This window comes from Leuresthes tenuis, unplaced genomic scaffold, assembly GCF_036924035.1.
Source record: "Leuresthes tenuis unplaced genomic scaffold, fLeuTen1.0.hap1 SCAF_21, whole genome shotgun sequence".
NCBI classification, from domain to species: domain Eukaryota; kingdom Metazoa; phylum Chordata; class Actinopteri; order Atheriniformes; family Atherinopsidae; genus Leuresthes; species Leuresthes tenuis.
The window spans coordinates 9,703,560-9,727,592 of NW_027325375.1; the positions used below are offsets into that span (position 1 = coordinate 9,703,560).

The 24,033-nt window shown below is 41.3% G+C and overlaps 1 protein-coding gene across 2 annotated transcripts; it reads right to left on the minus strand.

The window, feature by feature from the left end:
- Positions 1-3,931: 3,931 nt before the first annotated feature.
- On the minus strand, positions 3,932-24,019 carry emsy (EMSY transcriptional repressor, BRCA2 interacting). 2 transcript variants are annotated; one of them, XM_072374588.1, is made up of 21 exons: positions 23,794-24,019; positions 21,952-22,060; positions 21,748-21,847; positions 21,543-21,617; positions 20,232-20,407; positions 19,694-19,849; positions 18,629-18,888; positions 18,304-18,544; positions 17,001-17,219; positions 16,490-16,639; positions 16,145-16,318; positions 15,920-16,056; positions 14,295-14,468; positions 11,374-11,575; positions 10,848-11,015; positions 9,290-9,445; positions 8,932-9,083; positions 6,762-7,334; positions 6,123-6,521; positions 4,637-4,965; positions 3,932-4,586 (listed from the first exon to the last, which is right to left on the minus strand). In XM_072374588.1, exons 1-20 carry the CDS (start codon positions 23,794-23,796, stop codon positions 4,783-4,785), a joined length of 3,807 nt encoding a protein of 1,268 aa, XP_072230689.1. In that variant the 5' UTR covers positions 23,797-24,019; the 3' UTR covers positions 3,932-4,586; positions 4,637-4,782. The 2 variants fall into 2 exon arrangements, with proteins under 2 accessions (XP_072230689.1, XP_072230690.1); XM_072374589.1 differs by lacking the exon at positions 17,001-17,219.
- Between the last annotated feature and the right edge of the window lie 14 nt (positions 24,020-24,033).

Below are 24,033 nucleotides of genomic sequence, written 5' to 3' on the forward strand. Positions count from 1 at the left end.
GATAACATAAACTGTTGAAGAAAGGATGTCATAATTGCCATCTGGCTTTTAGCCTCAGGAACAAATGCGTTTGATGAGAGCATTTCTGATGCTCTCACACAGCTCTCATCCCCACCAGGTGTTTAAATTGGCTCTCGTGTGAAAAAGAAACCGAAAGCAATCATCCGATTACTACAATATGCAACCAGATTATTATTCTTTGGTTGACTTAGGTCATGTGTACAAAAAAAACTAAACTTTTTCTTCTGCTCATAGGAAATATTTGAATAATAATTCATTATCCGTTAATTGTATTACATTTGATGTCTTTAACTTGTCCAATGTGGAAAGCCTCTTTTTTAAAAAAAAATGCTATTCAAGAACTTTCAAAACAATATATCATGATAATACAACATTGTGTAAATTTGTACTGTTTGTATCAACAAATTAGTGGTACCAATAATTCTGACCAGAGCTGAGAAACACTATCATCAATGTTCATCCTCTGAGAACCATGAAGACGAAACAAAAAAAAGTATTTGTGATTTATTTTTTTCTGTGGTCCCTTCTGAGCTCAGAGGAGTTGGAGACTTCTCCATGTAGCCGTTACTCAGTCAGGTGAGTCAGCTGAGCATGTAAACTGCGATATCCTGTGGGACTCCGGCACCATTATCCTTGCAGGGGTGCAGGGTGGAGGGACGATAAGTCAGCATGCTCTTAACCAGAGCCACATGTCTTCAGGTTGAGGTCAACCAATCACACATCGCAAGCTGGATCTGAGCCCCCAGGAGCCCACTGGATCACTTTCAACATGAAGAGGGAAGGAGCCAGTGTGGGGCCGGATTCTACAGCGAGCGTGCAGTAAGGCTTTTGCAAGTGTGCCAAGAAAACAGAAAAACCTCTGACACAGCTGCACAGTGTCCAATAAACATGAATCCTGACTCAGGAGACCATTACAATGTGGTGAATAGGTTTTTATATTTACCTGTAGGAGCCACAATATATTTTTTTGAATAGATTTAATGCAGTGTAAGGGAATATATGATGGTTGTTGCTGGACCAAAATGGTTTAAGATAATCTATAAAGCCTGATCTTTGTGTTTTTTAAGAGATCAGTACGATGGGGAAAAACAATCACAAAATGAATGAAACTTCTGATTTAGATAGTATAACCAAAATAAAACACTAAGCTAATCGTCATCTCTTTGAGGTCAGCACACTTAAAAAAAATGTAGGTTTCCAAAGCTCAGCTCTCTCATGACACAAAAGAGCAAATCAGACATTTTACTTACTTTGGATCTAACTGTGCAGAACTCATTCGGTATCACTTCTCTAAGTGTGTGTGTGTGAAGCAAGAAGATACAATCTGTCCTATACATTGCACGTCTGTTCCTGTTTTTGTCATTTTCCATCAAGCTGCAAATGAAAACAACAAAAACGTTGCATTGTTACAATAAGGATTTTCAAAATCTTTTAAAACTGAATGATACTTCTAAACACACATCTGTTTCGGCTCTCAGAAACTGACATGTTATTCTGTGTTAGTCACTGCAGCCTGTTGAACTGTTATTACTGCTGATTTTCACCTAAATTAAATAGGAGATGAGGTCAAAGATCGTTGGAATATAACCAAAGTGGTGAAGTTATAGAAAGCAACTGGAAACATAAAGATATCCTTCACTTTTACTTGCTTAATCAGAAAAAGAACCTCCTAATGCAGCATCACTGTAAATAGATAAAGAACAGTTGAACAATTCATAAAGCGGTTTGTTTTAAAGCTGTAAAACTGGGTATAAAAAGGAATCAATTCTGAAATATTTTATATTAATGCCTAAAATAAAAGGACATCACTTAGTTGTGATCATATCAATAATATTTACCAAAACTGAACTACAACCCCATTTTTAGAAATATATCTGTTTTGATTATAATAATATATTACATAATATATATATATATATATATATTATTATTATTATTATAGGTGCCTTTTCAAAGCGCTTAAGTTCACCTTACATGATGAGTAATATCAAATAAAAGCTACACTGTTAAAAATAAAACAAAAACAACCAACCAAGATGAAATACCATAAATCCCCAGAATGAAAATACACAAAACGGATAAAAGGTGCTGCAGTGGTAGTGAAGGGGTGAGTATCATGTGGGGTAAGCCAGACTGAAAAGACTTGTTTTCAGACGTGACTCGAATGTTGACAGAGATGTTGATGTTGAATATCCAGCGGGAGTGAATTCCGAAGTCAGGGGGGACTGAGTGGCTGAAAGATCTGAATCACATGGTAGAAAGATGGGCTGTAGGAATGGAGATGAGGGAGGCAGAGGTGTACCTGAGCATATGGGACTGTGTGTATATTTCAAGAAGTTCAATGAGATGCGAAGGGAAAGATTATGGAGAGCTTTGAATGTTCGGAGGAGGATTTTAAGGATGGGGGTAATATGTTGTGTGGAAGGGGTTCTGGACATGATACGAGCAGCAGAGTTGACATTTTATGAAGGTGGAAAGTGATGGCCAGAGGCGGTTGATATTACGAAGATGTAAGTAGCAGACTGGGTGACGTTATTGAGGTGTGCGGTAAAGGAGAGGGTCCTACTAAAGATAGCACCCAGACTCTTGACCTGACAGGAGGGATGGACAATAGAGTTATCAATACGTAATGGAAAAACTGTCAGATTTGAAGAGTAGATATGGGACCAATCACAAGAAATTCTGTTTCATTTCCACTGAGCTTGAAAAAATTATGGGAAAACCAAGATTGAATATCTTGTAAGCAGTCAGGGAGGGAAGAGAAAAGAAGTGTGGAGGTGGGTTTGGAGGAGAGGTAGAGCTGGGTATCTTATTATTTTAACAGTGGAAATGGATACCACATTTCCACACAATATTGCCAAGAGTGAGAGGCCCCAGGACAGAGCCCTGAGGTACACCACTGCTGACTGGGGAGGGTTTGGATTGGTAGTTCCTTGACTGAATGGAGAGATATGAAGTGAACCTGGAAAAAGCTGTGTTGCTGATATCAATAGAAGCTAAATGTTTAAGGAGGATAACATTTTTTCAGTAGGACTATTGACTAGTTAATACTATTGATCCTTTATGCTGCCGGCAAATTTTCCTTTTTGGGACTGATTAAAGGGCTGCGGGGGTGTGTGGTGGTTAGCACTGTTGCCTCACAGCAAGAGGGTTCCTGGTTCCAATCCCTGCTAGAACCTTTCTGTGCAGAGTTTGCATTTTCTTCCCATGCATGTGTGGGTTCTCTCTGGCTACTCCGGCTTCCTCCCACTATCCAAATACATGTTCCGTTACTTGGCGATTCTAAACTCACCCGATTAAAAAAAAAAAAAAAAAAAAAGATGGGACTGATTTCAGTGTTATTCAATTTTAAGTAATTTTTTGAGCTTGTCATTAGTTTTACTGTTGAAATATATAAAAAAAATAAAAAAACACCTTCTCTCCATGCGATTCCTCGACTCAGACGCAGCCGCATAACATAACACGCAGTTTATAGATTTTCAGTTGTTGGCGTGTTTAAGGATGTCGTCATGGAGCTTTTCTTTTTTTGGAACAAAATTCTGAGGTATTTGTTCCCTCCACCCAATGACGTAAACGGGTGATTCACTTTAGACACAGCACTGTTTTGCAAGTCTTTCCATGAAGAGGAAGTTTCTTGTTGTCATGAATTTCACAAAAAAAAAAGTCTCCTTGCAGTATTTCTGATTCATTGCTCCATACGTTCCAGTGTTAAAAAGAAATGGTTAAGAAAGCAAAGGACATTGCATGTGTCGGGTCGCCCTTGTGTCAAATTTGCAAGGCTCCAATTATTGTTGCTAAAATATGTCAGTTCAAATGTGTCAGTTTTTTTTTTTTTTTCCAAAATCAAGACAAAAAGAGATTATTCTGAAGATTTTTGTTTTTGTCGCGACCAAAAACACACTACAACACACACGTTCTACTCACCTGTTTTATTGTGCAGATTAAATGACTTCTCTCAACTAGTCGTCTAGTTTGTAAAGGTAAAAAAGAAACAGTTTAAACACACTATGCAAAAGAAATGCATATTTCTTGAAATTCTCACTGTAGCTTTTTTTAAACTCCAGAATATATCTTACATCAGAAAAAAAAAAAAAAAAAAGTACTTTGCCTAAACTGTTTTCATTTTCTCTGACAATACAATTCTGTCATCCAGGACTCTTCTGGTTCTGCTTTATGCTCTTCACAGAAAATTCAGTCCGCTTCAGCTTTGTTCCCTTTTCAGAAAACTTAAACCTCCAAAGTTCTTCAGACTTTGCAGTTACAAAACCCGTCCAAAGAAAACAGTTCATCTGATGACAAGAGCTGTCCATTAACAAGGGAGTCACTCAGGACAGCCATCGGTACAATTGCAGTATACGTTTCTGAAATGTACAGTGGACCCAAATACTCATGAGCGTGTAAATGTCTCACAAAGTCCTGTGAGGAACGACGTTAACACGCTGGAACGTTGCATGTTTGGAGAGGCTCCTTTCCAACTGTCTGGGACTAAAACTAATCCTTTCACCTCACTCCCACATTTGGCAATAAAAAACACATGTGCCATTAGTTGTGGAGAGAAAAAGAAACTAAAGTTTTACACACACACATACATACACGCACGCACACACACACACACACACACACACACACACACACACACACACACACACACACAAACTCATACAAAAAAGTAAGTCTTTGTCTGCTACGTCCGAGGTCTCAAACAAATCATCAGTCTGCTGGTTCAAAGTGAAAAAGTGCCACGCTCCTGAACTGGAGAGACTATGGCTGGTTGGGGGGGCTGGCAGCTGTGGCCTCGTCGTTGCTGCTGTCCACCTCCTGCTCCATGGGGCTGTCCTCCTCCAGCTGCTGGCTGGTGTAGTTGGTGATCTCCAGGAAGCCGCTGGGCTCCACCACCACGTTGGACTGGCTGGAGTCCGGCAGGATGGAGAACTGAGGGATCACCTGCATGGATCACATTAGGATGTCAGTCAGTCCAGTTCCTGTACATGTGTAAGTAAACAGATGAGCTGGGGGTATGAGATCATAATCACATACATCACAATGTCAAATAATTCAGTATCATACAGTAGTTCTAAACAAAGATATCAATACTGCAGTAGTTATTTCAGTCTTATCATTGGTGTTTTCAGATGGTGATCCTCACAGAGATACATACAGAGATATTTTTGTCCTTGCTGACACATTTTCAGCTTTGAGTTAAGCGCACACTCATCAATAAGTTTAAAAGTGCTCAACATATTCTGAAATCGCTGGACAAATCATTGCTAGTGTTTATGCTAATGGTGCATTCTTTCGGAACCGGTAAAGGCACATTGTTTGAAACAAATAAACTCATTCATATGTACACTACTATTTTTGGACTTAGCTTCCATTGTATTGTCATTTCCACTGTATGTGCAGGACACGGAACTGAAACGATATTCATCACCAGTGTGATAACACGGTAATGGGGGTGACGACAGCTCAGGAGGCAGAGCTGCTTTTATCTTCAACTTCCCCAGGCTACATGTCAAAGTTTTGTCATTTGATGTTGTACTTTGGGGTGCAGAGCAGGAGGCTGAGCACATGGTGCAACACTAGTATTACTCCAACTAAAAACGCTCTTATGTTTAGTGCCTTGTTTTTTTTGATAATTTGCATGTAAAATTATGTATTTAATTCATTTACTGCATTAACGAACTGAAACAGCTTCTGTGAGCTGACAAAAGCAAAAAATTAACTAAGTTTCAGAGCATCTTGATATTGAATCTACAAGTCTGTGAAACTCTGCTGAAGGGATTAAAGATCAAAGATAGATCTACATTTTACAATGGCAGTGAAGAGAGTTGTCCAACATGTCAAAGCAAATATCCCCAGGTGTTTAACTGGGTTGGGATCGTTTACAAAAACTGACATTTACAAAAAAGCATTTTAAGTTTTTTAATTGGAAACAGAATCATCTGCTCTTAGTACAGTATGTTTAATCTGCTGACAATCATCCCACTCACTGTTATTACCAACGACTTATTTATATTGCATTTCAGCACAGGAGTCCGTGTGACTGACAGGCTCAGGCTCTGTGATTTATTACCCGAATAATTTTGTAACAAGAAACTTACCTCGATGACTTCCAGGTCGTCTTTGCTCCTCTGTGCTGTGAGGCCCTGCATGCAGCCAAACTGCTGGGACTTTGCGTGATGCATGCCAGCTTCCGAGCTGCTGATGAACTGGCCTGAGTCCAGCGTGCCTGACACGGCCTGGACCTCCAGAGCTTTTCCCAGAGGGCCGCAGTCACTGGAGGAATCTACCACCATGGGCTCCGTGCTCGGATCAATCTCTGCCTCCATCATGGAGATCTTCAGGATGTCCGAAACTGAGGGCTTTTCCCCCGAGGGGCCAGAGCTAGACTCTGGGATCAGTTTGGCAGCTGCCTCGCCGCTGCTGAAGACCGGTGACGGGTGGTGTGAACTGCCAAAGGTAATCTTGGTGACTGTGGCACTCTGCGTGATGATTGGCTGCTGTAGATAAGATATTTCAAAGAAAAAACACATCACGTCTGTCAAAGCAATGTTTTAATGACATTTTCCTGTATGGTAGAGGCCTGAAAGAGCAGCAGCTGCAGCCATCATCGTACAATTACTATGCGACACTCGTGAGAAACTCAATGCGAGTGACAATTTTTGAGGTGGTAGCCTCTGAGGAGCAGAATCTGACTATCAGCGACCTCCGTGAATCAGTTCCAGGTGGACAGCACTCACCTGGCTGGATGCAGTCTTCTCGGTGCCGACAGGGTGGTGCGCCTGCAGTGGAGGAGGTTGGGACATGGGCGCATGCAGGGGCCTGTGGTGAGAAGTGGGGGCGTGCTGGAGCTTTGGGAGCTGTGGTGTCACCAGGGGCTTGGTTGGCGTGCCAGGCGATGTGATCTTTGTGGCAGCCTGGGGCGGTGCAGCCAGGGGTCTGTCCTTGGGGCTCTGGGTTAAGGCCTGGGGCTTGGGCTGAGTCTGCTCCCGTAGTTTAGGGATTTTCTTAATCAGGGGAGCAGTCGAGGAGAAGGTGGAGGAGGAAGAAGAAGACTGGCTAATCTGAGGTTTGCTCTGCAGTTGCGGAGGTGGCGGCGGCTGCTGGGTGGGAGTAGAGCTGTGCCGGTTCTGCTCGGCCTCTGCCTGGCTTGAGGGTGGCGGCTGAGCTGCGGCAGAGTGAGCACTCAGTTTGATGGGATCTGAAGGTGGTTGGCTGGAGCGGTAGAACAAGCCTGTCTGAGGGTCCAAGGTGTCGCCCTCCAGCTCGCCCACCTCTAACACGGTCTCAGTTTTACCTTTACTGTCCGAGGGCTAAAACCAAACAAAGAAGACCGCTGAAGGATGTTGGCAGATAAAAGGGGCACTATACTCATCCACAGAGTGCTTTAAGGGGCTCTGCAGAGGCAGCAGCACAATTATGCATATAAACAAGACAATTTGATGGCATTAAAGTGAACCGCAAAAGACATTAAGCACATTCTTTGAGCTCTTTATGTAGAGACTAACAAAAGTTACTTTATCTGCAATGTCATTGGAACAGAAATCTCACCAGGTTGGACCAGGTTTAACTTCCATTAAATCATATTTGCTGATAGGTTAATATGGCTCATAAGAGGCTTCTGAGTGAAGTCCAACAGGGGTTAATAAACATAAATGCTGTCCAAATCTTCCTCTGACACAGGTTCCCCTATCAGTGTTAAATGCAGTGCCTTGGCATTTTATCATATCACTTGAGCCAAATGAATGACAAAAATCTCTGCAATGTGGGGAAAATGTTAAAATATTCTCTCAGATCGTGGGAAATATGTAAAATATGTAAAACAAGCTGAAGCAAAGATCATACATCGATATTATCATACTCCAACTAGATTCCGCTGAATTAAACTGTGTGTTTGAGGAGTTACTGCTGTGACTCAGTAATTCATGAACTCCTGTTCGGAGACAAATATCAAATGTTGTAAAAGGAACATTTTCTGCTTTCAATGTTGGGTAAAATCACAGCTGTCGGGATTATACTGAGACACCAGAAAGACTGAGCCTCTGGGAATGGGTTAATTTCATGGTTTGAATGATTAAAGGGCAAAGCAGAAGTAGAAGGGACTATCCCTCTGGAATTGTTTTGTCATCACATAAAGAGCGATAGCTATAGAGTTTCCCACCTATACAGGTGATAGCAAGTTTTGCTTTCTGTTTCACTTCAGTTCTGTTCTTGTCTTAATTTACATTTGGTCATGCTTAAGTAACATGGCAATGTTGTAAAATGCCAAAGTAGCATGGTAACATGTAAGAGAACTTAAATTAACCAGAGTTCTGGTTGTAATGTCCAGCCCCACACATAGGACCACTGCACGAGTGCCATGGCTCTAATCTGGTGATCAGTGTCCAATGGTGTTGCTTTAACGGGATTGATAAAACCCATTCCTTCACGCATTTAAAATTTGAAAAGGGCTCATGGCAGTGACAAGTATGGAGAGAAAAAAATAAATCACATTTCATACAAAGTGCCAAAAATATTTCACATCTAGTAGCAAAACAGACTTTTCTCTGAACGCTTTCACCTGAAACTACAGTACTTTCAAGTGAAGAATTAGTTCCTGTGAAAGCAGACTGAACCGTTTTCGGTGGATTGCCCAAAGTGGTTTCCAGTGCCTACTGACAAATGCTCGAACTCACACACCTCCGATACACTTTTGTCAAGGCAATCTCAGACGGACATCATTGGAAATGAATAAATATTTAACTGAATTTCAGGAGCCACATTCAGAGGTATTATCAATAAGAGAAAAAAGGTTGGACTCATATTTCATCATTAAACAGTGCCCACTTAGTTTGTTATAAACATGGACCTGCCAACCACTTCACTTTCTGTGTAAACAAGAGACCAATTCCTGCTCCGAAGAACCCTCACCGTGTGTGACGCTGCAGCCGCAGAGGAGACGGCTGCTGGTTTGGTTACCACGGTAACTTGGCTGCTGTTGTTAAAAGGCTTCCCCAGATGCTGATTGGAGGGCATGGCCACGTTATTTTCCTCCGAGGAAACCCCCGCTCTGTTGGCTTTACCTGCAGTGGATTCACAGTATTAACACGCGTGATAGGATTCACATACTCACCCAAGGCAGTAAGAAAAAAAAAAAGGGAACCATGTGCCAGATTTTAGATTGATTTATTTGTTTGTTTCACAGAAATTGTTGGCTGGTGAACTGAAAAGGGAAGTGGACAGTGGATATTGTATGTGACAGTGTGACTCAGACAGACTGCAGGTGTACCTGGGGATACGTGCTCAGTGCTGGGCTCTGCCTCTGAGGTGGAGGGTCTGGGGGACTCGACGCTGGGCTTCTTCTCCTGGGCCCGTTGGAGGGGCACAGCCATCTGGCTGAGGTCGATGGTGTGCTGCCTGAGTTTGGAATCTGCCTTCTCTTTCACTGATGGGAGGACAAAAAAATAGCATCATCTATCAATCCTGGCATGGATCTTTTGAACAGTTCGTAGTAGCAGTTGATTCCAACTGTTTTCAACGTGCTGGTCTTTTGTTCGGTGATAAGCACATATGTTATAATTTAGCACAATGTTGCGCTTGCACATGAGAACACATACAGGAGATATGACATACAGTCACAGTGATGTTGGGGCTGTTTGGAGAAAGGAAGACTGCAGGCAAGTAGACATCAATGTAAACAATGCAGCAACATATCAAGGGTCTGTGACCTGAAGCAGGTCAATATAGACTGAGCCAAATGGCTGTCAACGGGTTGTGCAACTGCTCGCTGAGCAGTGGTGAGGGATCAGCAATCTAAGCAGTAAATGTTTGTGAGGGGTCTGAGACTGATTGGGAATCAGCTATTTACAGTCAGCGATTGGCTGCCGATCACTCCTGAAGCCCTCACAAACATTTACAGCCCAAATTATCCCAGCAACACGACACGAGAAGAGGTGAGATCATTCAAGTTTGTTTACAACAGACAGCAGATGTGTGACCAAAAAAACCCAAAAAGTTAGAGAAAGATCAACTGATAAAAATTAACAGGTTGATAGTTATGACAACTGTTGATGTGCTGATGAGAGGAAATTAGAACAGTTTGTTCATATTTCAATCATAAAAATAAAAAAAGTGTTTTAAATATGATGAGATTCGCCTAAAACATGTCAAATTAATCCTCCCTCGTCTCTCACATGAGCCTGTTTTAAATAAAAGGCTGCTCCCCTGCGGTCAATGACAAATATTTGAGATATCATAATATTTCTAGTATAAACATCTGGATATCACATGTTTTTAAGCCAGAGGACAACAACGCTGGGCATTATCTCTGGGAATAAGTAGATCTGATAAACAGCTTTGGTTTCATGAGCTAAACAGCAATTAGGTCTTTTAGGGGATTTTTAGTTAGGAGTAGATAACATCACTGCCAGTTTTTCCAATGCATGACTCCATTTAAGTGGAAAACTTGTTTTCGACCTTCAAGTAGTACAAGAAAATCTTTGAGTGCTCATCCACCCTGCTCCACAGGTTTGTTGTCCAATGAGCTCATTGTGGAATAAAGGCCTCGAGCGGAAAACATTATTTATTGTGAGCTGCTCATGAAAGGACATAAACACACGTTTGGAGGCAGGTTTCCAAAGAAAATTCAAATCTGGTGGCAAAGTAAAGGGTAGAGGGACAAAAGGGGATGATGGAGTCCACGTATTTCAGCACCTAAGATGATTTTTCCAGCTGTTCTTTAGGTGAAATCCTTTGTGCGTAATGTCAACACTGCTGTACTCAGCATATACACAGGTGGTTATGGCACTCCTCCCCCCTTTTTTTTTTCCAGTGACATAAAGGCTCACCTGTTGTCTGCTGGAGCTCGAAAAGCGCTTTTATGGTGGAAGTGGCAGACTGGGATTCCCCACCAGTTACCTCCTGGTAGATAATAGTAGGGCTTGATTCCACGGCTACTTCCTGTTCAGGCCAATCACGCTCTCTGGAGGAGACCACCTGCACTACAGGCTGCGGTTCTGAGGAACAAGAGAAACTCGGAATATTACAACCTCCGTGTCAGGATGGGGCAGGGTTCTGAAACTAAACGTTCATTTCAGGTGCAAGTTTACTCCCCGAGTTGTGTTTAGGATCGAACTAACTAATTAACTGCAGACCAACGCAGGAAAATGATTCAACTTCATGTTTAGTTTGAACCATTCCTGCACGTTTGTTTTCAAGACAATAATAAATTATCCTAAAGGGTCATACAGAAATTCCCATGGCTGGTGAGTCAAAAAGTTAACTTTAACTATCATTAATGTTCACAAACAAATGAAAAGAAAGACCTCGTCATGTATTGCCTTTGAACCATAGAAGAAGTAAGCGTTGGTGTACCTTGACTGCTGCTATGGGATGTGTCGCTGCTGGCCTCTGTAAGGCCGCCGGCCTCATCCTTTGCGGACCCGTCCTGGCCTGAGGTTTGACCCTGACTGATCTCTGCAGAGCGGGTCACCTGCTGCAGCGTCTCGGTTACCAGCTGCCTCGTCTGTTCGCTCACCACTGCGGTCTGGAAGACCGGCTTAGGCTTGATGAGAACCTGGAGGGAAACCAAAGGAGCATTCAGTGTCTTGTAAAGCAGAGTTTTTGCATTTTTGACTGACAGGACCAGGCGCCATGTTTCAAATGTGACTTTTGGAGTGACAATAGGGTTCATTTTGTAGTGTTACTGATCCACACTGATGAGAGTGTCACGCTTTGTTCTCTGCAGATAGTTAATCACAAGTTTAAAAAACAAAACGGGCAAACAAAGTCCCTGTCCTGTGGAAAAATGCAGTTTGAATGATGATAAATACATTTATTCATAACAAGTTTCTTATTCAGGCAAGCTGACAGTCATATTTCTGTCTGCATGAATGTTAACTCATCTAAAAAACTGTGGAAAACCCAAAAACAAAAGTAGATAAATTGGTGCCATTTCCGTCATTGGAAAATATTTTTTTCTTTTTTACAGTTACAAGTCAGACTGATTTAAAAATATCAGGTGATTTCTCACAGTTTACCCAGATTTACTTTAGGTTAATCTGAAACTACAAAGTGGATCATGTGTGGGTGTTCCATACAGTATTCACTGTACATATATAGACAGCGAGCTGACTCACTGACCTCAATTTCCCCTTGATAAGTGAAAACTGAAACTGAATTCAGATTAAATTTAGACAGGAGTGACGAGTTCGATATTGAAACAATGACATCTGCAACTACTAGATGTGTTTATTTTCATTCAGTCCTCACCGTTTTAGGTCAAAGTGCTAACATATAAAAAACATACCAAGAAACTTGCATGATGGGATTTACCCATTCAAGATATACACTCTGTCGTATATTTAAATTCCCCTGAAAGATTTATGGGCCAGTATAGTAAGGGAAACTTTGGGGATTTAGTCCGATCATGATTTATTTAGTGGGTGTTTCTTCTTAAGGCACCTAATACAAGGCGTTCGTAGTGTGCGTTTCAACAGAATCAGTTTCTGTTGTTAAATCTTTAAAAATAACTATTCAAAAAACCCAGAGAATGGAAGAACACCTGCAGTAATCACATTGGTGCAGATCCGTTATAGCTTCTGTGGATGAACGGCACTGCGCACTGAATAACAAGAAACAAAGATATGAAGTCAAACAAAATAACCTGCTGATCATTGCTCTGTTAAAATAACACAAGCCATGACAATCATCACAGCAACACAGAGAATTCAGCCTCCTTCTGCTCATTGTTTAGTTTGAAAGTTTGAAACTTTATTTCCTCTGGTTAAACAGCTGATATCAAAGAAGGGGATGGATACCTTATGAGCTTTCACTAACAGACAAAGTAACTGCATTGTTAACAGCCAAGTGGTAAAAACACCAACATATATCTGTTTCGCCAACAGTATACGTGTGACTATAGTTTGAGTGGCTTTGATAATGAGTACATGTAATAATAAGTTAGTTAGCCAGGTGCTAGGTCTGGGTGTTGCTCATCAGCCATGTGGAGCTTAATGTTTATTTGCAGCTGAACAGAGGTGGCAAGTACAAATACTTCATTACTGTAGTTGCACAGAATTTTCTCTCAGCTTTTTATTTCACCTACTATATTTTTACAAAGAGATCTCTTTTCTACTCCTTACTACTTTAGTTCAAATGCATTTGTTAGGAATTAACAATCATTTTTTGCTTTGCTTATTGAAATCAAGATTGATTTTGGCCTACATGGATGAGATATTTAGTAATGGAGGCGTCTTGGTGTATCCGTCACAAAAGAGCGAGGTTCGGACACAACATCTGTGCCAAAAAGAGCGAGAGACGAGAAAGACAGCGACCCTGGCAACCGTGCAGACGGAGCAGATTCAGATCAAGTTCTTCCCCATCTCTGGTCTTATTCAAGTGAACTGTTTGAAGTTTCTGGCTCTAACAAGGATTCATAGCACATGCGTTGTGTTGAACCAACCTCAAAGCCACGAGCCAGATAACTTTAAAAAATTAAACGTCTGCAGTTAAAGGAAAAGTCTGCGTTTTGATAATAAGGCATATTATTTGTCTTCTCTGCAAGACTGCCATAAAACTGATTATATGACTGGAATATCAGCTACAGTCACTGAAAAAAAATCCCCATGCAAATATTAGCAAAATACTGGTTATTAAAGCAACTACTCTTAACTTCAAAAAATGAAACGAAACAAAAAATATGGACCAAAAATGACGCACGAAACTTATCAAGCTTACGTCAAACAGAGAAGAATGCGATTTTTCACTAGTAGACTAAAAGGCCAGATGCACTGCTCCAAATATAAACGTTGCTCCACGCCAACTGGATGTGTAATCGGGGGAAGTCTTTGCCATTATAAAACACCGCATCACCATTATACAATGATGTTTTAGTGCTGTGGTTACAGCTTCTGCCATAATAACAACATGAGTCAGAAAAATGAGAGAAATACTCATTTCTCTCTGTGAATGCAGGAAGTAGGAAGAGGAAAGCTGAGGGTTACAACCACGCTATACATCTGTCTGCTTACAGAACAGGGGATTTTCTCTTGTTAATTCTCCATAAAGCAAGAAAACCTTCTTCTTGAGAACACCAGTTGTTCCCTTCAGTTTTATCTTCTGCAGTTGAACATCCATGTGGTTACTTGCCAGTCTGCTGATTGTATAAATGTCCGCTCCATGTTTGTAGACAGCCACATGCTTACGGTTTACTGGGATCTACCATCATCAGTATATTTACAACGCTTCAATTAAGCTGATGAAACGCTGCTGCTGCTGGTGGAAACGGATCTCACCTGGGTCTTGCCCTGCTGGCCGTAAACGATCTTGGTTGGGATGATCTTGGTGGCGGTGGACTGGGATCCGCAGCTCATGCCTTTGGGCTGGGTGACGATCATCTTGGTAATCGGCCTGGAGGCAGTGATGATGGCTGGTTTGGTTCCCTGAACAGCATGCAGGCCCTTGTCACCCTGCAGCACACACGCATACATGTGTTCATTTCACTAAAGAGTCTGTCAGCTCAGTTTAGAAAGGAATTAGGATTGATTTAAAAGAAAATAATATCACGTGACCTCAGTCATTTTCAGTCATTATGTAAACAGCTTGAAGCCTTAGCACCAGTGACCGCATCAAAGAATCAAAGGCACAAAATTTAAAGTGTTGTCCAGTTTAGGAAACAACCTGTTTACCTGCAGAGATTTATAACATACTGATGCCTGCTAAAATATTCAGATGGCACCAAAAGCAACGCCTGTGTCTGTCCATAGATCAAAAATGCACCCATCTATAGAATGTGAAGTTGATGTTAAGCCATGCTGAAATTGGTTTGTTTACACACCACATTGTTAGGATCCTGTTTGCAGTTTTTATGCACACACTTTAGGACTAGAGTCTAAAACAATGTTTCCATCTATTCCTGCTTGACACAAAAAAAGCTAAACGATCTTCTAACTTACTTTATTCGCAGTCGTAAGATTTAAAATAAATCTGTGTCAGTATGGCGACTGATGAAGTCCACTATCAATGAGGGAATAAAATTAACTCACATCCGATTGTTTCGATTTGATAAAAAGCCCAAAAAACGAGGGTCTGGTTCTGCAGGGGATCAGATTTCATCACAACACCGGGTTGTAATTAACAGATCTTACACATTGCTTCATTACTTATCAGCAAAATTCCCCCCAAATGAATACAACTGAAGGTCCTGTCTACTTCTAAATGATGGGTCGCGTGATTACGTCACGGTGTCGTGCCGGTCATATGTAGTGGTGCGAGTCGATGCACCAGTAGTTGCAATCTTCTCCGTCACAGAGGTGTCGCTGCTACGTGAGGGTTACCGCTAACTACTCTACAACGACGAAAGTGGAGAAGAAAACAATGCCCCCATCAAGAGTAGGAAGAGTAGCACTGTCATCAATGGTCAGCATTCTCACCTCTGCTTACATAATAGAAGTTTCAATAGGTGCGTTATCACCATTACAGTCTGATATAGTACTTAGAATATTGCTATAGGATGTTTAAGTGTGTTGTGTTCCCTTTTCTTTCTTTGTTTGTTATGAAATAGTGTGCTTCAATGGACACACTTGGGAATTATCGTTGCTTTTCAGGATGCATTAATAATAATAATAATAATAGATTGGTTTGCTGTTTTACTTGCTTATGCTGTTTCAGTGCAGACACACCTTTCCTCGCTGACTGTCAACTATAAAACAAGCTTAACTCTGATAAGTCACTTATGAGAGCATGTGTCAGTTTTACATTGTATATGGAGCAAACAAGCATGATAACACTTATCAGTGAGCTTTGGAGGAGCAGATCCTTGAGTCGGGCTACTTGTCTTGCTCTTTCATATGAAGGTAAGTAAATAGTTTAAGTTACTACAGAGACACATGAGGCATATAAATCTCCTTATTTAACTGACCCCAGCGTTTAAAAGTGTGGTGACCACATTCTTGCCCGGCAGTCCTTGGATGGTCGCTCCTTTGCCTGTGGTTTTCTGCACCACGATGACGTTTGGCTTGGATGTCATGGGGATGGTGGTGATTTTCGTCGTTGTGCCTGAGGAAGAAGGAAAGCTTTTTCAGTTAAAGAATGATGAGACGAAAGAGGCCCGCTGCAGACCTGACACAGCACATAACTGACTCACCAGAAACAATGTTGCTGCTAATGATCTTCCCACCCAGAGTGGCCAGAGATTTGGGCACCACCGTGATGATGCTGCCGCTGGTGGTTTTGACGTAAGTCGTACCGCCGCTGGAGGCTGATATTCTGGCACCGATGTTTGGACTAACAGTGGGCCTTGTGTATGTGGCCTGGGTAGCTGCACGCACAAACGCTGCGTTAGTAGATAAAACTTGCTGGAAACAAACTGGAATGTGTCCATGACATCATTTTTTCAATAGACCATCAGATTGGACCCCCAAGTTATTTCCCGTGTTATGAAGCACTTTCCAGATCTAAAGCAGACCACAAGATTTGGACTTTTTCCAACCTGTTGACTGAGTGACCAGTTTGGTGGTCATGATGGCGCCATTGCTACTGACGACCATGATTGGCGAAGAGCTGCTGCTGGACAGAGCCACCGATGATGGCTTGGGGAGGATTTTGCTGGGCTGCACCTGCTGAGTGATTATCTTCACCCCTGTACACACAATGCAAAATGTAGAAAAGTGAAGATAAACCGATTTAGTGACAAGACAGACATCAATATAAAGTTTTCTGTGTTTCAATTACTGTGGTAATGGTCTAATAATCTAAAACTGAATAAAAAAAAAAAAAACAACAAAGAAAGACAAAGAAGAAAGAAAGAACAATGACAGAAAACAAAGAAATTCCAAAGGAAAGAAAATACAGGAAGACAGATAATAAGAAGTGAAAGAGACTGATGAGGAAAACTAAAGACATGGAGATATAAAATGGATAAAAGAAAAGACAGAAGGGGGAGACTAAATAAAGAAGACAGAAAAGACAGAAAAAGTAGAAAAAGAAAAAAGTCCGCTCACCGGACTCTTGTTTGATCTGAATGGTGGGTTTTACTCCCGGCTGAGTGGTGGTGCTCTGAGTCTGACTGATGCTGGCAGCTCCTAAAGGTGAGCTCTGCTGCAGCTGTTTGGGTGACTGCTGTTTGGGGAAGTGAGCTAAGATCTGAGTGGGGGAGCCCACCAGGGTCTTTGGTGAAGGAAGTCTGGCTGAAGCAACCTTCACTCCAGCAGAGGCTCCACCTGCAGGAGTGATTAGTGACAGTGAGATTCTTCTGCTTCTGCTCTGATCACCGCTCCTATTTTTTATTCATTTTGGTTTTGGAAATAATGGTACCACATCTGGCTGCTTAAACACTGACTTTGGATGGAGTGTATTTACACAAAGGGGCAGTAATTGAACTTTTCTTTAAAATAAAGCTGTTTTAACCTTCATTTTATATGTTGTATTTTTGCTGAGTAATAACTTCAGTTGTATTTGTATGCTAATATTCCACCATTTGTATACTGCTTGTCAGGCATGTGATCCATTTTCAATTTAGGATTAAGAAATGCGTTTCTTTTACATTTCTTTCTGAAACTAGCTAATATTTGCTGTCTCATCTTGCGACCCGAACATCATGCTTTACTTCAGCTCAACTACAGGCTTTATCAGCAGATTTAGGGACTTTTTTGACTCGTTTGCTGGCTTTCATTTTCTTTAAAGGAATGTAGAGATAAATAAAGGGTGACGATGCTTCACTCTGACAGCAGTCTTTCTCCCCCACAGCAGGCACACATTTCTCTGTCTCTGTTCTGTGAGCAGTCAGCGGCAGAAAGCAGAATGCAGCAGAAACCATGAGTGTGCTGTTTGCACACATGGTGATTTCCCGGAGGCAATTAAAAAAAATAAAAATAAAAAATTGCCTCCGGGAATGTGGCTGACATTCTGATTTTCTGTCTGAATTAATATTTGGAATGTAGATACAAGTGAACGAGTGAGTCTAGTTTGCTTGTATGTAAGTCTAGTAAGTCCTCTGTTGTACAGTAATAATCCAGCAGCTGATTGACAGAATCAATAAATTAAGTCATCAATGAAGCTACTTTTCAAATTGCAATTAAGGTTGCAGCAAAAGATGAAAATGTGGGAACAATAACTAGTTTTAAAGGTGACAGTTACTTTGGAAGATTAATTGTATTTTTTTCATCTCAGTGTTCTGTCCTGAACTACTTATCAAGCAAAATAATTAATTAGGCTTTTTGATAGATAGATATACAAGCAAGGTGCTTCTAAGAGTTTGTGTCTGTAAACTGGACGACTGTGTGGTGGTGCAGAGTGAGGACCTACATGGTGCCATAGTTGACATGACCACTGACGGCGTGGAGGAAACCACGGTGGTCACGGCGACGGTGTTGGGGATGGAGGAGGGGCTGGAGCTGGCTGGAAAGACCACTGTCTGTTTCTGGGTTTGCGTAGCCAACACTGAGGTGGAGCCCAGCTTGGACAGGGCGGCGTTGTTGTGAGCGTGAGACTTGGACAGGATGTTGGGCACAAAATTGGAGCTTGGAGATGTTGTCACTATGATCACCTGATCGAATACAAAAAATGTACATGTGTAGAGAGAAGCTTTAAGGAAGCATGAGAGCGTGAAGCACAAAGAAGCGTCACCAACCTTCTGTGTGGTGGTGTTGGTTGTCTGGATGGTGGGCTTGGTGAAGGTGATCTTGACGGGGGACAGGTGAGGTGGCAGGGAGTTGGCGATGCTCTGCATAATGTTACTCATCTTGGGGCTGCCGCTTACAGGCACCGTGATGTTCTTGGATACAGGCGGGGACACCTTGGCAACCTCCTTCAACATCACCGGAGACGAGCTGGATGAGTTTGTGCGTCTTCTCTTCCGAGGCTTCTCGTCTTCATCAGAACAGCTCACGCCTGCAAGGAACATGAAGTGGCAATATTTAGGATTTCACTGGGACAATCACAGCAGTCTGAGGAAGAAACAAATTCTTTAAATTTTCTCCATCAGTTTAGTTTTCTTTTTTTCCCAGTAGCATGAAAATATGCCACCTATGATGAGGACAGACTAAGCTCTTATTAACTGTTCAAGCAGAGGTGCATGTTAAGTCACTTGGTAATAATTAAACAGGTCTTGTAGTGCCTCCTTCAGGCCAAACAGCATATTAAAAAACCCATTTCAGAAAAGCAATTACCTCTGATCCTAATTCCTAAAGGTTTGGCCAGATTAGACTTAATACCAGAGAGCAAATCCAGTGACCCCACTCATGATATCACACTTTAAACATAAATATTAGAACATGAACATCATAATCTGGTTTACTATGTAAGCTCCATACGTCTTAAAGGTAACGAGCTCATAAAACCATGTTCAGTTGTCATGTTATAACTTAGGAGAGACTACATTATTTATTTATAACTATGTTATTTATCTGGCTGAGGTGTTTCCAACAAGCCTCCTAAATCCCATTTGAAACAACAATTATTCTATTTCATACCTTCATTGCAGTTTAAGGGAAGAATTTCATAGGAATAGCCGTTTTTGATATGTGTCCGGCTCTCACTATGGTTCTACTGTCCCTCTCCCGTGATAACACTGGAGCCCATCCTGACTGTATTTACACCACCAAACAACTGCTCTGACAACACATTCATTAATTAAATTCTTTGCCAAACATGTTGCTCTATTGAGTTCTGCAGATTTGATGTTGGTGACACTCACTTTTCACATAGACCGTGCTCCCACTGGGCAGCACCACCACGTTGGATGAAGGGCTGGCAGGTCGTGGAGATTTCACTGTGGCTCCTATAGGACCGCTTGATGCTGTAGCGCTGGTAGAGGTGGAGGTGGTGCTCGTGTAGGAGTAACATACAACAACTGCATGAAAAGATATCAAACCCATCTTTTAATGTACAGTGTATGAAAAGCACCTTTGAGTATGATGCGGTTTTTCCTCTGGGACATACCCAGGTTCCTTGAAAACTCGAAATTATACATCATGTTGTAATAAGGTGTAATTTTTTACAGCCAGATAAAATGAGATAAACATGTTTATCGTTTTACCCTGAGGAATGTTCCAAATATACGTTCTTAATGAGTTAGAAATGGTAATTCATGCATTGTGTCCTCACATTTTGACTAATGCAACATCATGTCTGCTAACCGTTTCATTATGTTTCTTGAAATCATTACATAAAGCTTTATGTTACCCAGGTTCTGAAAGGTGTAATATAAATACAAATCCACTTTGTGGCTTTACCTTCTTTGTTTCCCGTTTCAGCTGGCAACAGAAGGGAGGCATTCTGATTGGCTGTGGCACTGGCCACAGCATTAGCAGCGACTGTAAAGGCCGTCTGAGGGACCAGCCTTGGCATCAAAGGAACGAGCCGCCGTCCTTCAATGGACCATTCAGATGAGCTGTTGGGACCCGACATGCTGGAAAAAAATGTGAGGCATCGAAAAACATTAGTCTCCGTTTCAAAAACTCTTCACTGTCCACATGTGGGAAAGAACCTCACATCTGGCAGAACAGAAAAACAGTTCCATCCACAAATGATCAAAACCTTGATGCTATGCTAAGATTCTGATGTTTAGCCGATATACAGATGTACTTTAGCTACCCCGATTTCTTCACATACCATTTAGAAAACAGCAAATAGTTGTTTATTTTCTACTTATTCAATCATGTTCAATCATAAATGGAAATAAGCTATATAAGGCAAAGGTGGGCTCAAAAGTCAGTATTCAAAAGAACACTTATTTTTCAACAAAGTAGCAACCTTGCAAATACATGCAATGTCCGACAAAGTTTTGTTGCCCCTTGGGGGCAGTCTCATAAATACATGGAGCGATCTGAGCTGTGAGCAGTCCTTAGTTGTGTTGGTGCTGTTGTTGGTCGTTTAGCTTTCCCCTACTGTGGAAAAGACGGACGTCAAAGTGGACAAAGATTTGCTTTTTGATGGAGTGAAACTAAGTGTTAAGATTGTCTATTGCAACTGTTGTCATTGTTTTTCACCTGTGCTTCTTTGATATTTATGTTTTTTTGCTCTTTGTCCTCTTTGTTATGTAACCGGTCGCTGCCGGCCCCTTCCAGTTTGAGCTAACTTTAAATCAATCAGCATTTGATCAACGCGTAGTGTCACCTCTGGAGCCTACGAGTTGTCAGGTTTTTGGGGGACTCTCCGTTGTCCCATCAAAAGTGCTGAGGCTGAGAGCACTGCAGGCAAATACCTCTGTGAGGGAATATAATAGCCCAGGAAAAACACTACTTTTTTTTTCTTTCAGGTAAGCTCACCAAGGCCAAAACTTTGAAACCTAACATCGCTTTCTCTATAGAATATAGGCTGCACTTTGAGACCTGCTCAAACATGCTGTAACATAACAAGCTTTCATAGAAATAATAAGATGAACTGTGGTTTAAAAATAAGTTTACTAAGGAGAGTTCTTAAGAAAATTAGTATTTCCACATATAAATCTGCTCTTTATTTTGACCAAATTGACACCAAACACTGCAAAGCACCGATCACAATGAATGACACAAACACTCCAGAGCTTGGACTGTTAGACTTACTGATAAGCAATGGTGGTGAGGCGCTCATCGTTGACAGCCCTGCGGACTTCTGCGCGATGGCGCTCTGTTGAGATGCTGGGATGAGGAGAGGGTGGACGCAGACAAAAAGGCGGGAATCATTTCAAATAAAGCAAGGTCTGTTTTCAAATAAATTCTATTTTTTTCTCTCAATGTGCAACATTAAGAATGCATATGAAACAGTTACCCAAGGATTTTAGTGAGTTCTGCCAGCAGATCCTTCTTATCCTTTGTCAGGTCTCCTTGAGCTCGCAGGGCGCTGATGACCCCGGCGTATGCCTCCAGCTCTGAAGCCAAAAGCACACATCAAACATCAGGCAGCTCCGCAACAACTTCATCATCTTCATATAATAAAGCACTTGTCATGTTTTACGGTTTTCTTTTATCTCACCAAGTTTACGGAGAATTCTTTTGCACTCATCTCTGCCCAGGTCGAGGATGGTGGGCCACACCACCGGCATGGTACCAGTCAGCACTGGTTTCTCCAGCTGAATCATTGGCTGAGAGGAGAATGAGCGGTAATGTATGTCAGAAAAACAAGTTTCATCATTGCTGTCATGCCATGAAATCACTGGATTAATAATTTTTTTTGTTTTTGAATCTTTAAACCATTCAGACTGAGGCTGTATGCTAGATGCTAAAGGGTTTTATGAAAAACTTGAACAAACTCGCAGCAAAATATAATTATTTTATTCAACCTATGAAGAAACTATAACTATGAAATTAAAATAATTTGAGTTATCCCAAAAAAAAATGATCTTTTATTATAAATAATGGACTTTGACCCACTGTCCACTAGCTCCCCTTTTCCCTTCCTCTGAATAAAAAAAACATTTTAAACCATCAGAATCTGTTTCTCTTTGCCCTTGTGTTAATCAATAATACTTTAAAATCAAACCAGTGTGTCAAATGCAGTGTTTCTCAATTCTGGTCCTCATGACCCACTGCCCTGCATGTTTTTTATGTTTTCCCTCCTCCACCACACCTGATTCAAATGATCAGCTCGTCATCAAGCTCTGGGTGGGTCACGAGGACCAGAATTGAGAAATACTGGTCTAATGCAGCCTCTAGGGTTGAAGGTGAAATGAGTGGAGCGTGTGTCCAGGTCATATTTGGTTAAAACATTTGTATTAATCAAAAGTTAAAAAGAAATCAATGTTTCTTTGTGCCATAATGTGAACTACAAACTATGGCACCTTGAAAGGTAAAAGCAATAACTTATAACTGCTTCAGGTGTGAAACAGATAAAGGCGTGAGTTCAGTCTGTTCTTGGTGGGTTAAACAGAGCAGAGGACACTGTGGAAAACAGTTAGCAATTCGTTTAAAGCGAGCCACCGAAAACTAATTGCTTCAAGTCTTAATGAGTTATACAAGTTTAGTTTTTTGAAAAAGAAATGGAAATAAATTCTTAGTCTCACATCTGCAACATATCTACTCTTTCATTGTCACAGGTCCACTTAAAAACAGCTCTCAAAAACGTAATTTAATTAATTAAAAACAATCCGTTATGTCCAAAGACATATGGGCAGTATAGGTTTGGCAAAGCTACTTCGAACAGGATCGACATTACATTTGTGGGGGCTATTTTTAGGCCAGTCCACCAATTTGAAAGCAGAGCTTAGCTCACTGATGTATTTTCTCAGCGGCACCGAGAATAAAGATTTATTTGGTTTTGTACAAATACTTTAAGAAGGCAAGATAAACCCTTCTGACAACATGTTTTAACGGCTGACCAGTGAAGTTTAAACTGTCAGTAGCCATAAGAGCAGTACCGCCCACCTCACGGCCTCTTAATCATAAAGGAACAAGGCCAAAAAAACAACAACATTGTTTTATTCAAATGGTGCCTGAAGCACAACTTAAACGCCGAAAGTAGCAGTCTGGTCTAATCACACCAAATAAGTGAGTGTTGGTCTACCAGAGTCCGACATTAAAGCACAAGTAGAGACAGAGTTAAAAATAATGTTTTATGGATTAAATTCTGCCAGTACAGCGGGAAGCGGCACTCATATCTGGGTCAGCACAACCATCATCAAATGCTCCCATGATTCAATGCGTTGCAGAAAATACCCAGCAACGTTAAAAGGCACCCATAAAACATCTGGTGCAGTGCATAAAGTCATGGCACGATTAACCACCATTACATTTAAGAATCGCGTGCACAAAAATCATTGCAACAGGCGATTTTAGCGTAGCCTGCAAGCTTTTCCTGCGAGCCAAATCCATTTCTTACCATTTGTTAGCAGGGAAACATCAAGGCCTTGGTAAATCCGCGGTCTTCACAAACATGACTGACTATTAGATACTTGGTCTATCGACACATTATGTAACAATTCTGCAATAACCGCTGCGAAGAAACTAGACTTAAACTGATAAAATAATACAATATCCCCGGAGATGTCCCAGTGTTTACGTTGACTGGTTAGATGCAGCAGTTGGCCTGTGGGTGGATAGATTTCTTCTTCATGTGAGA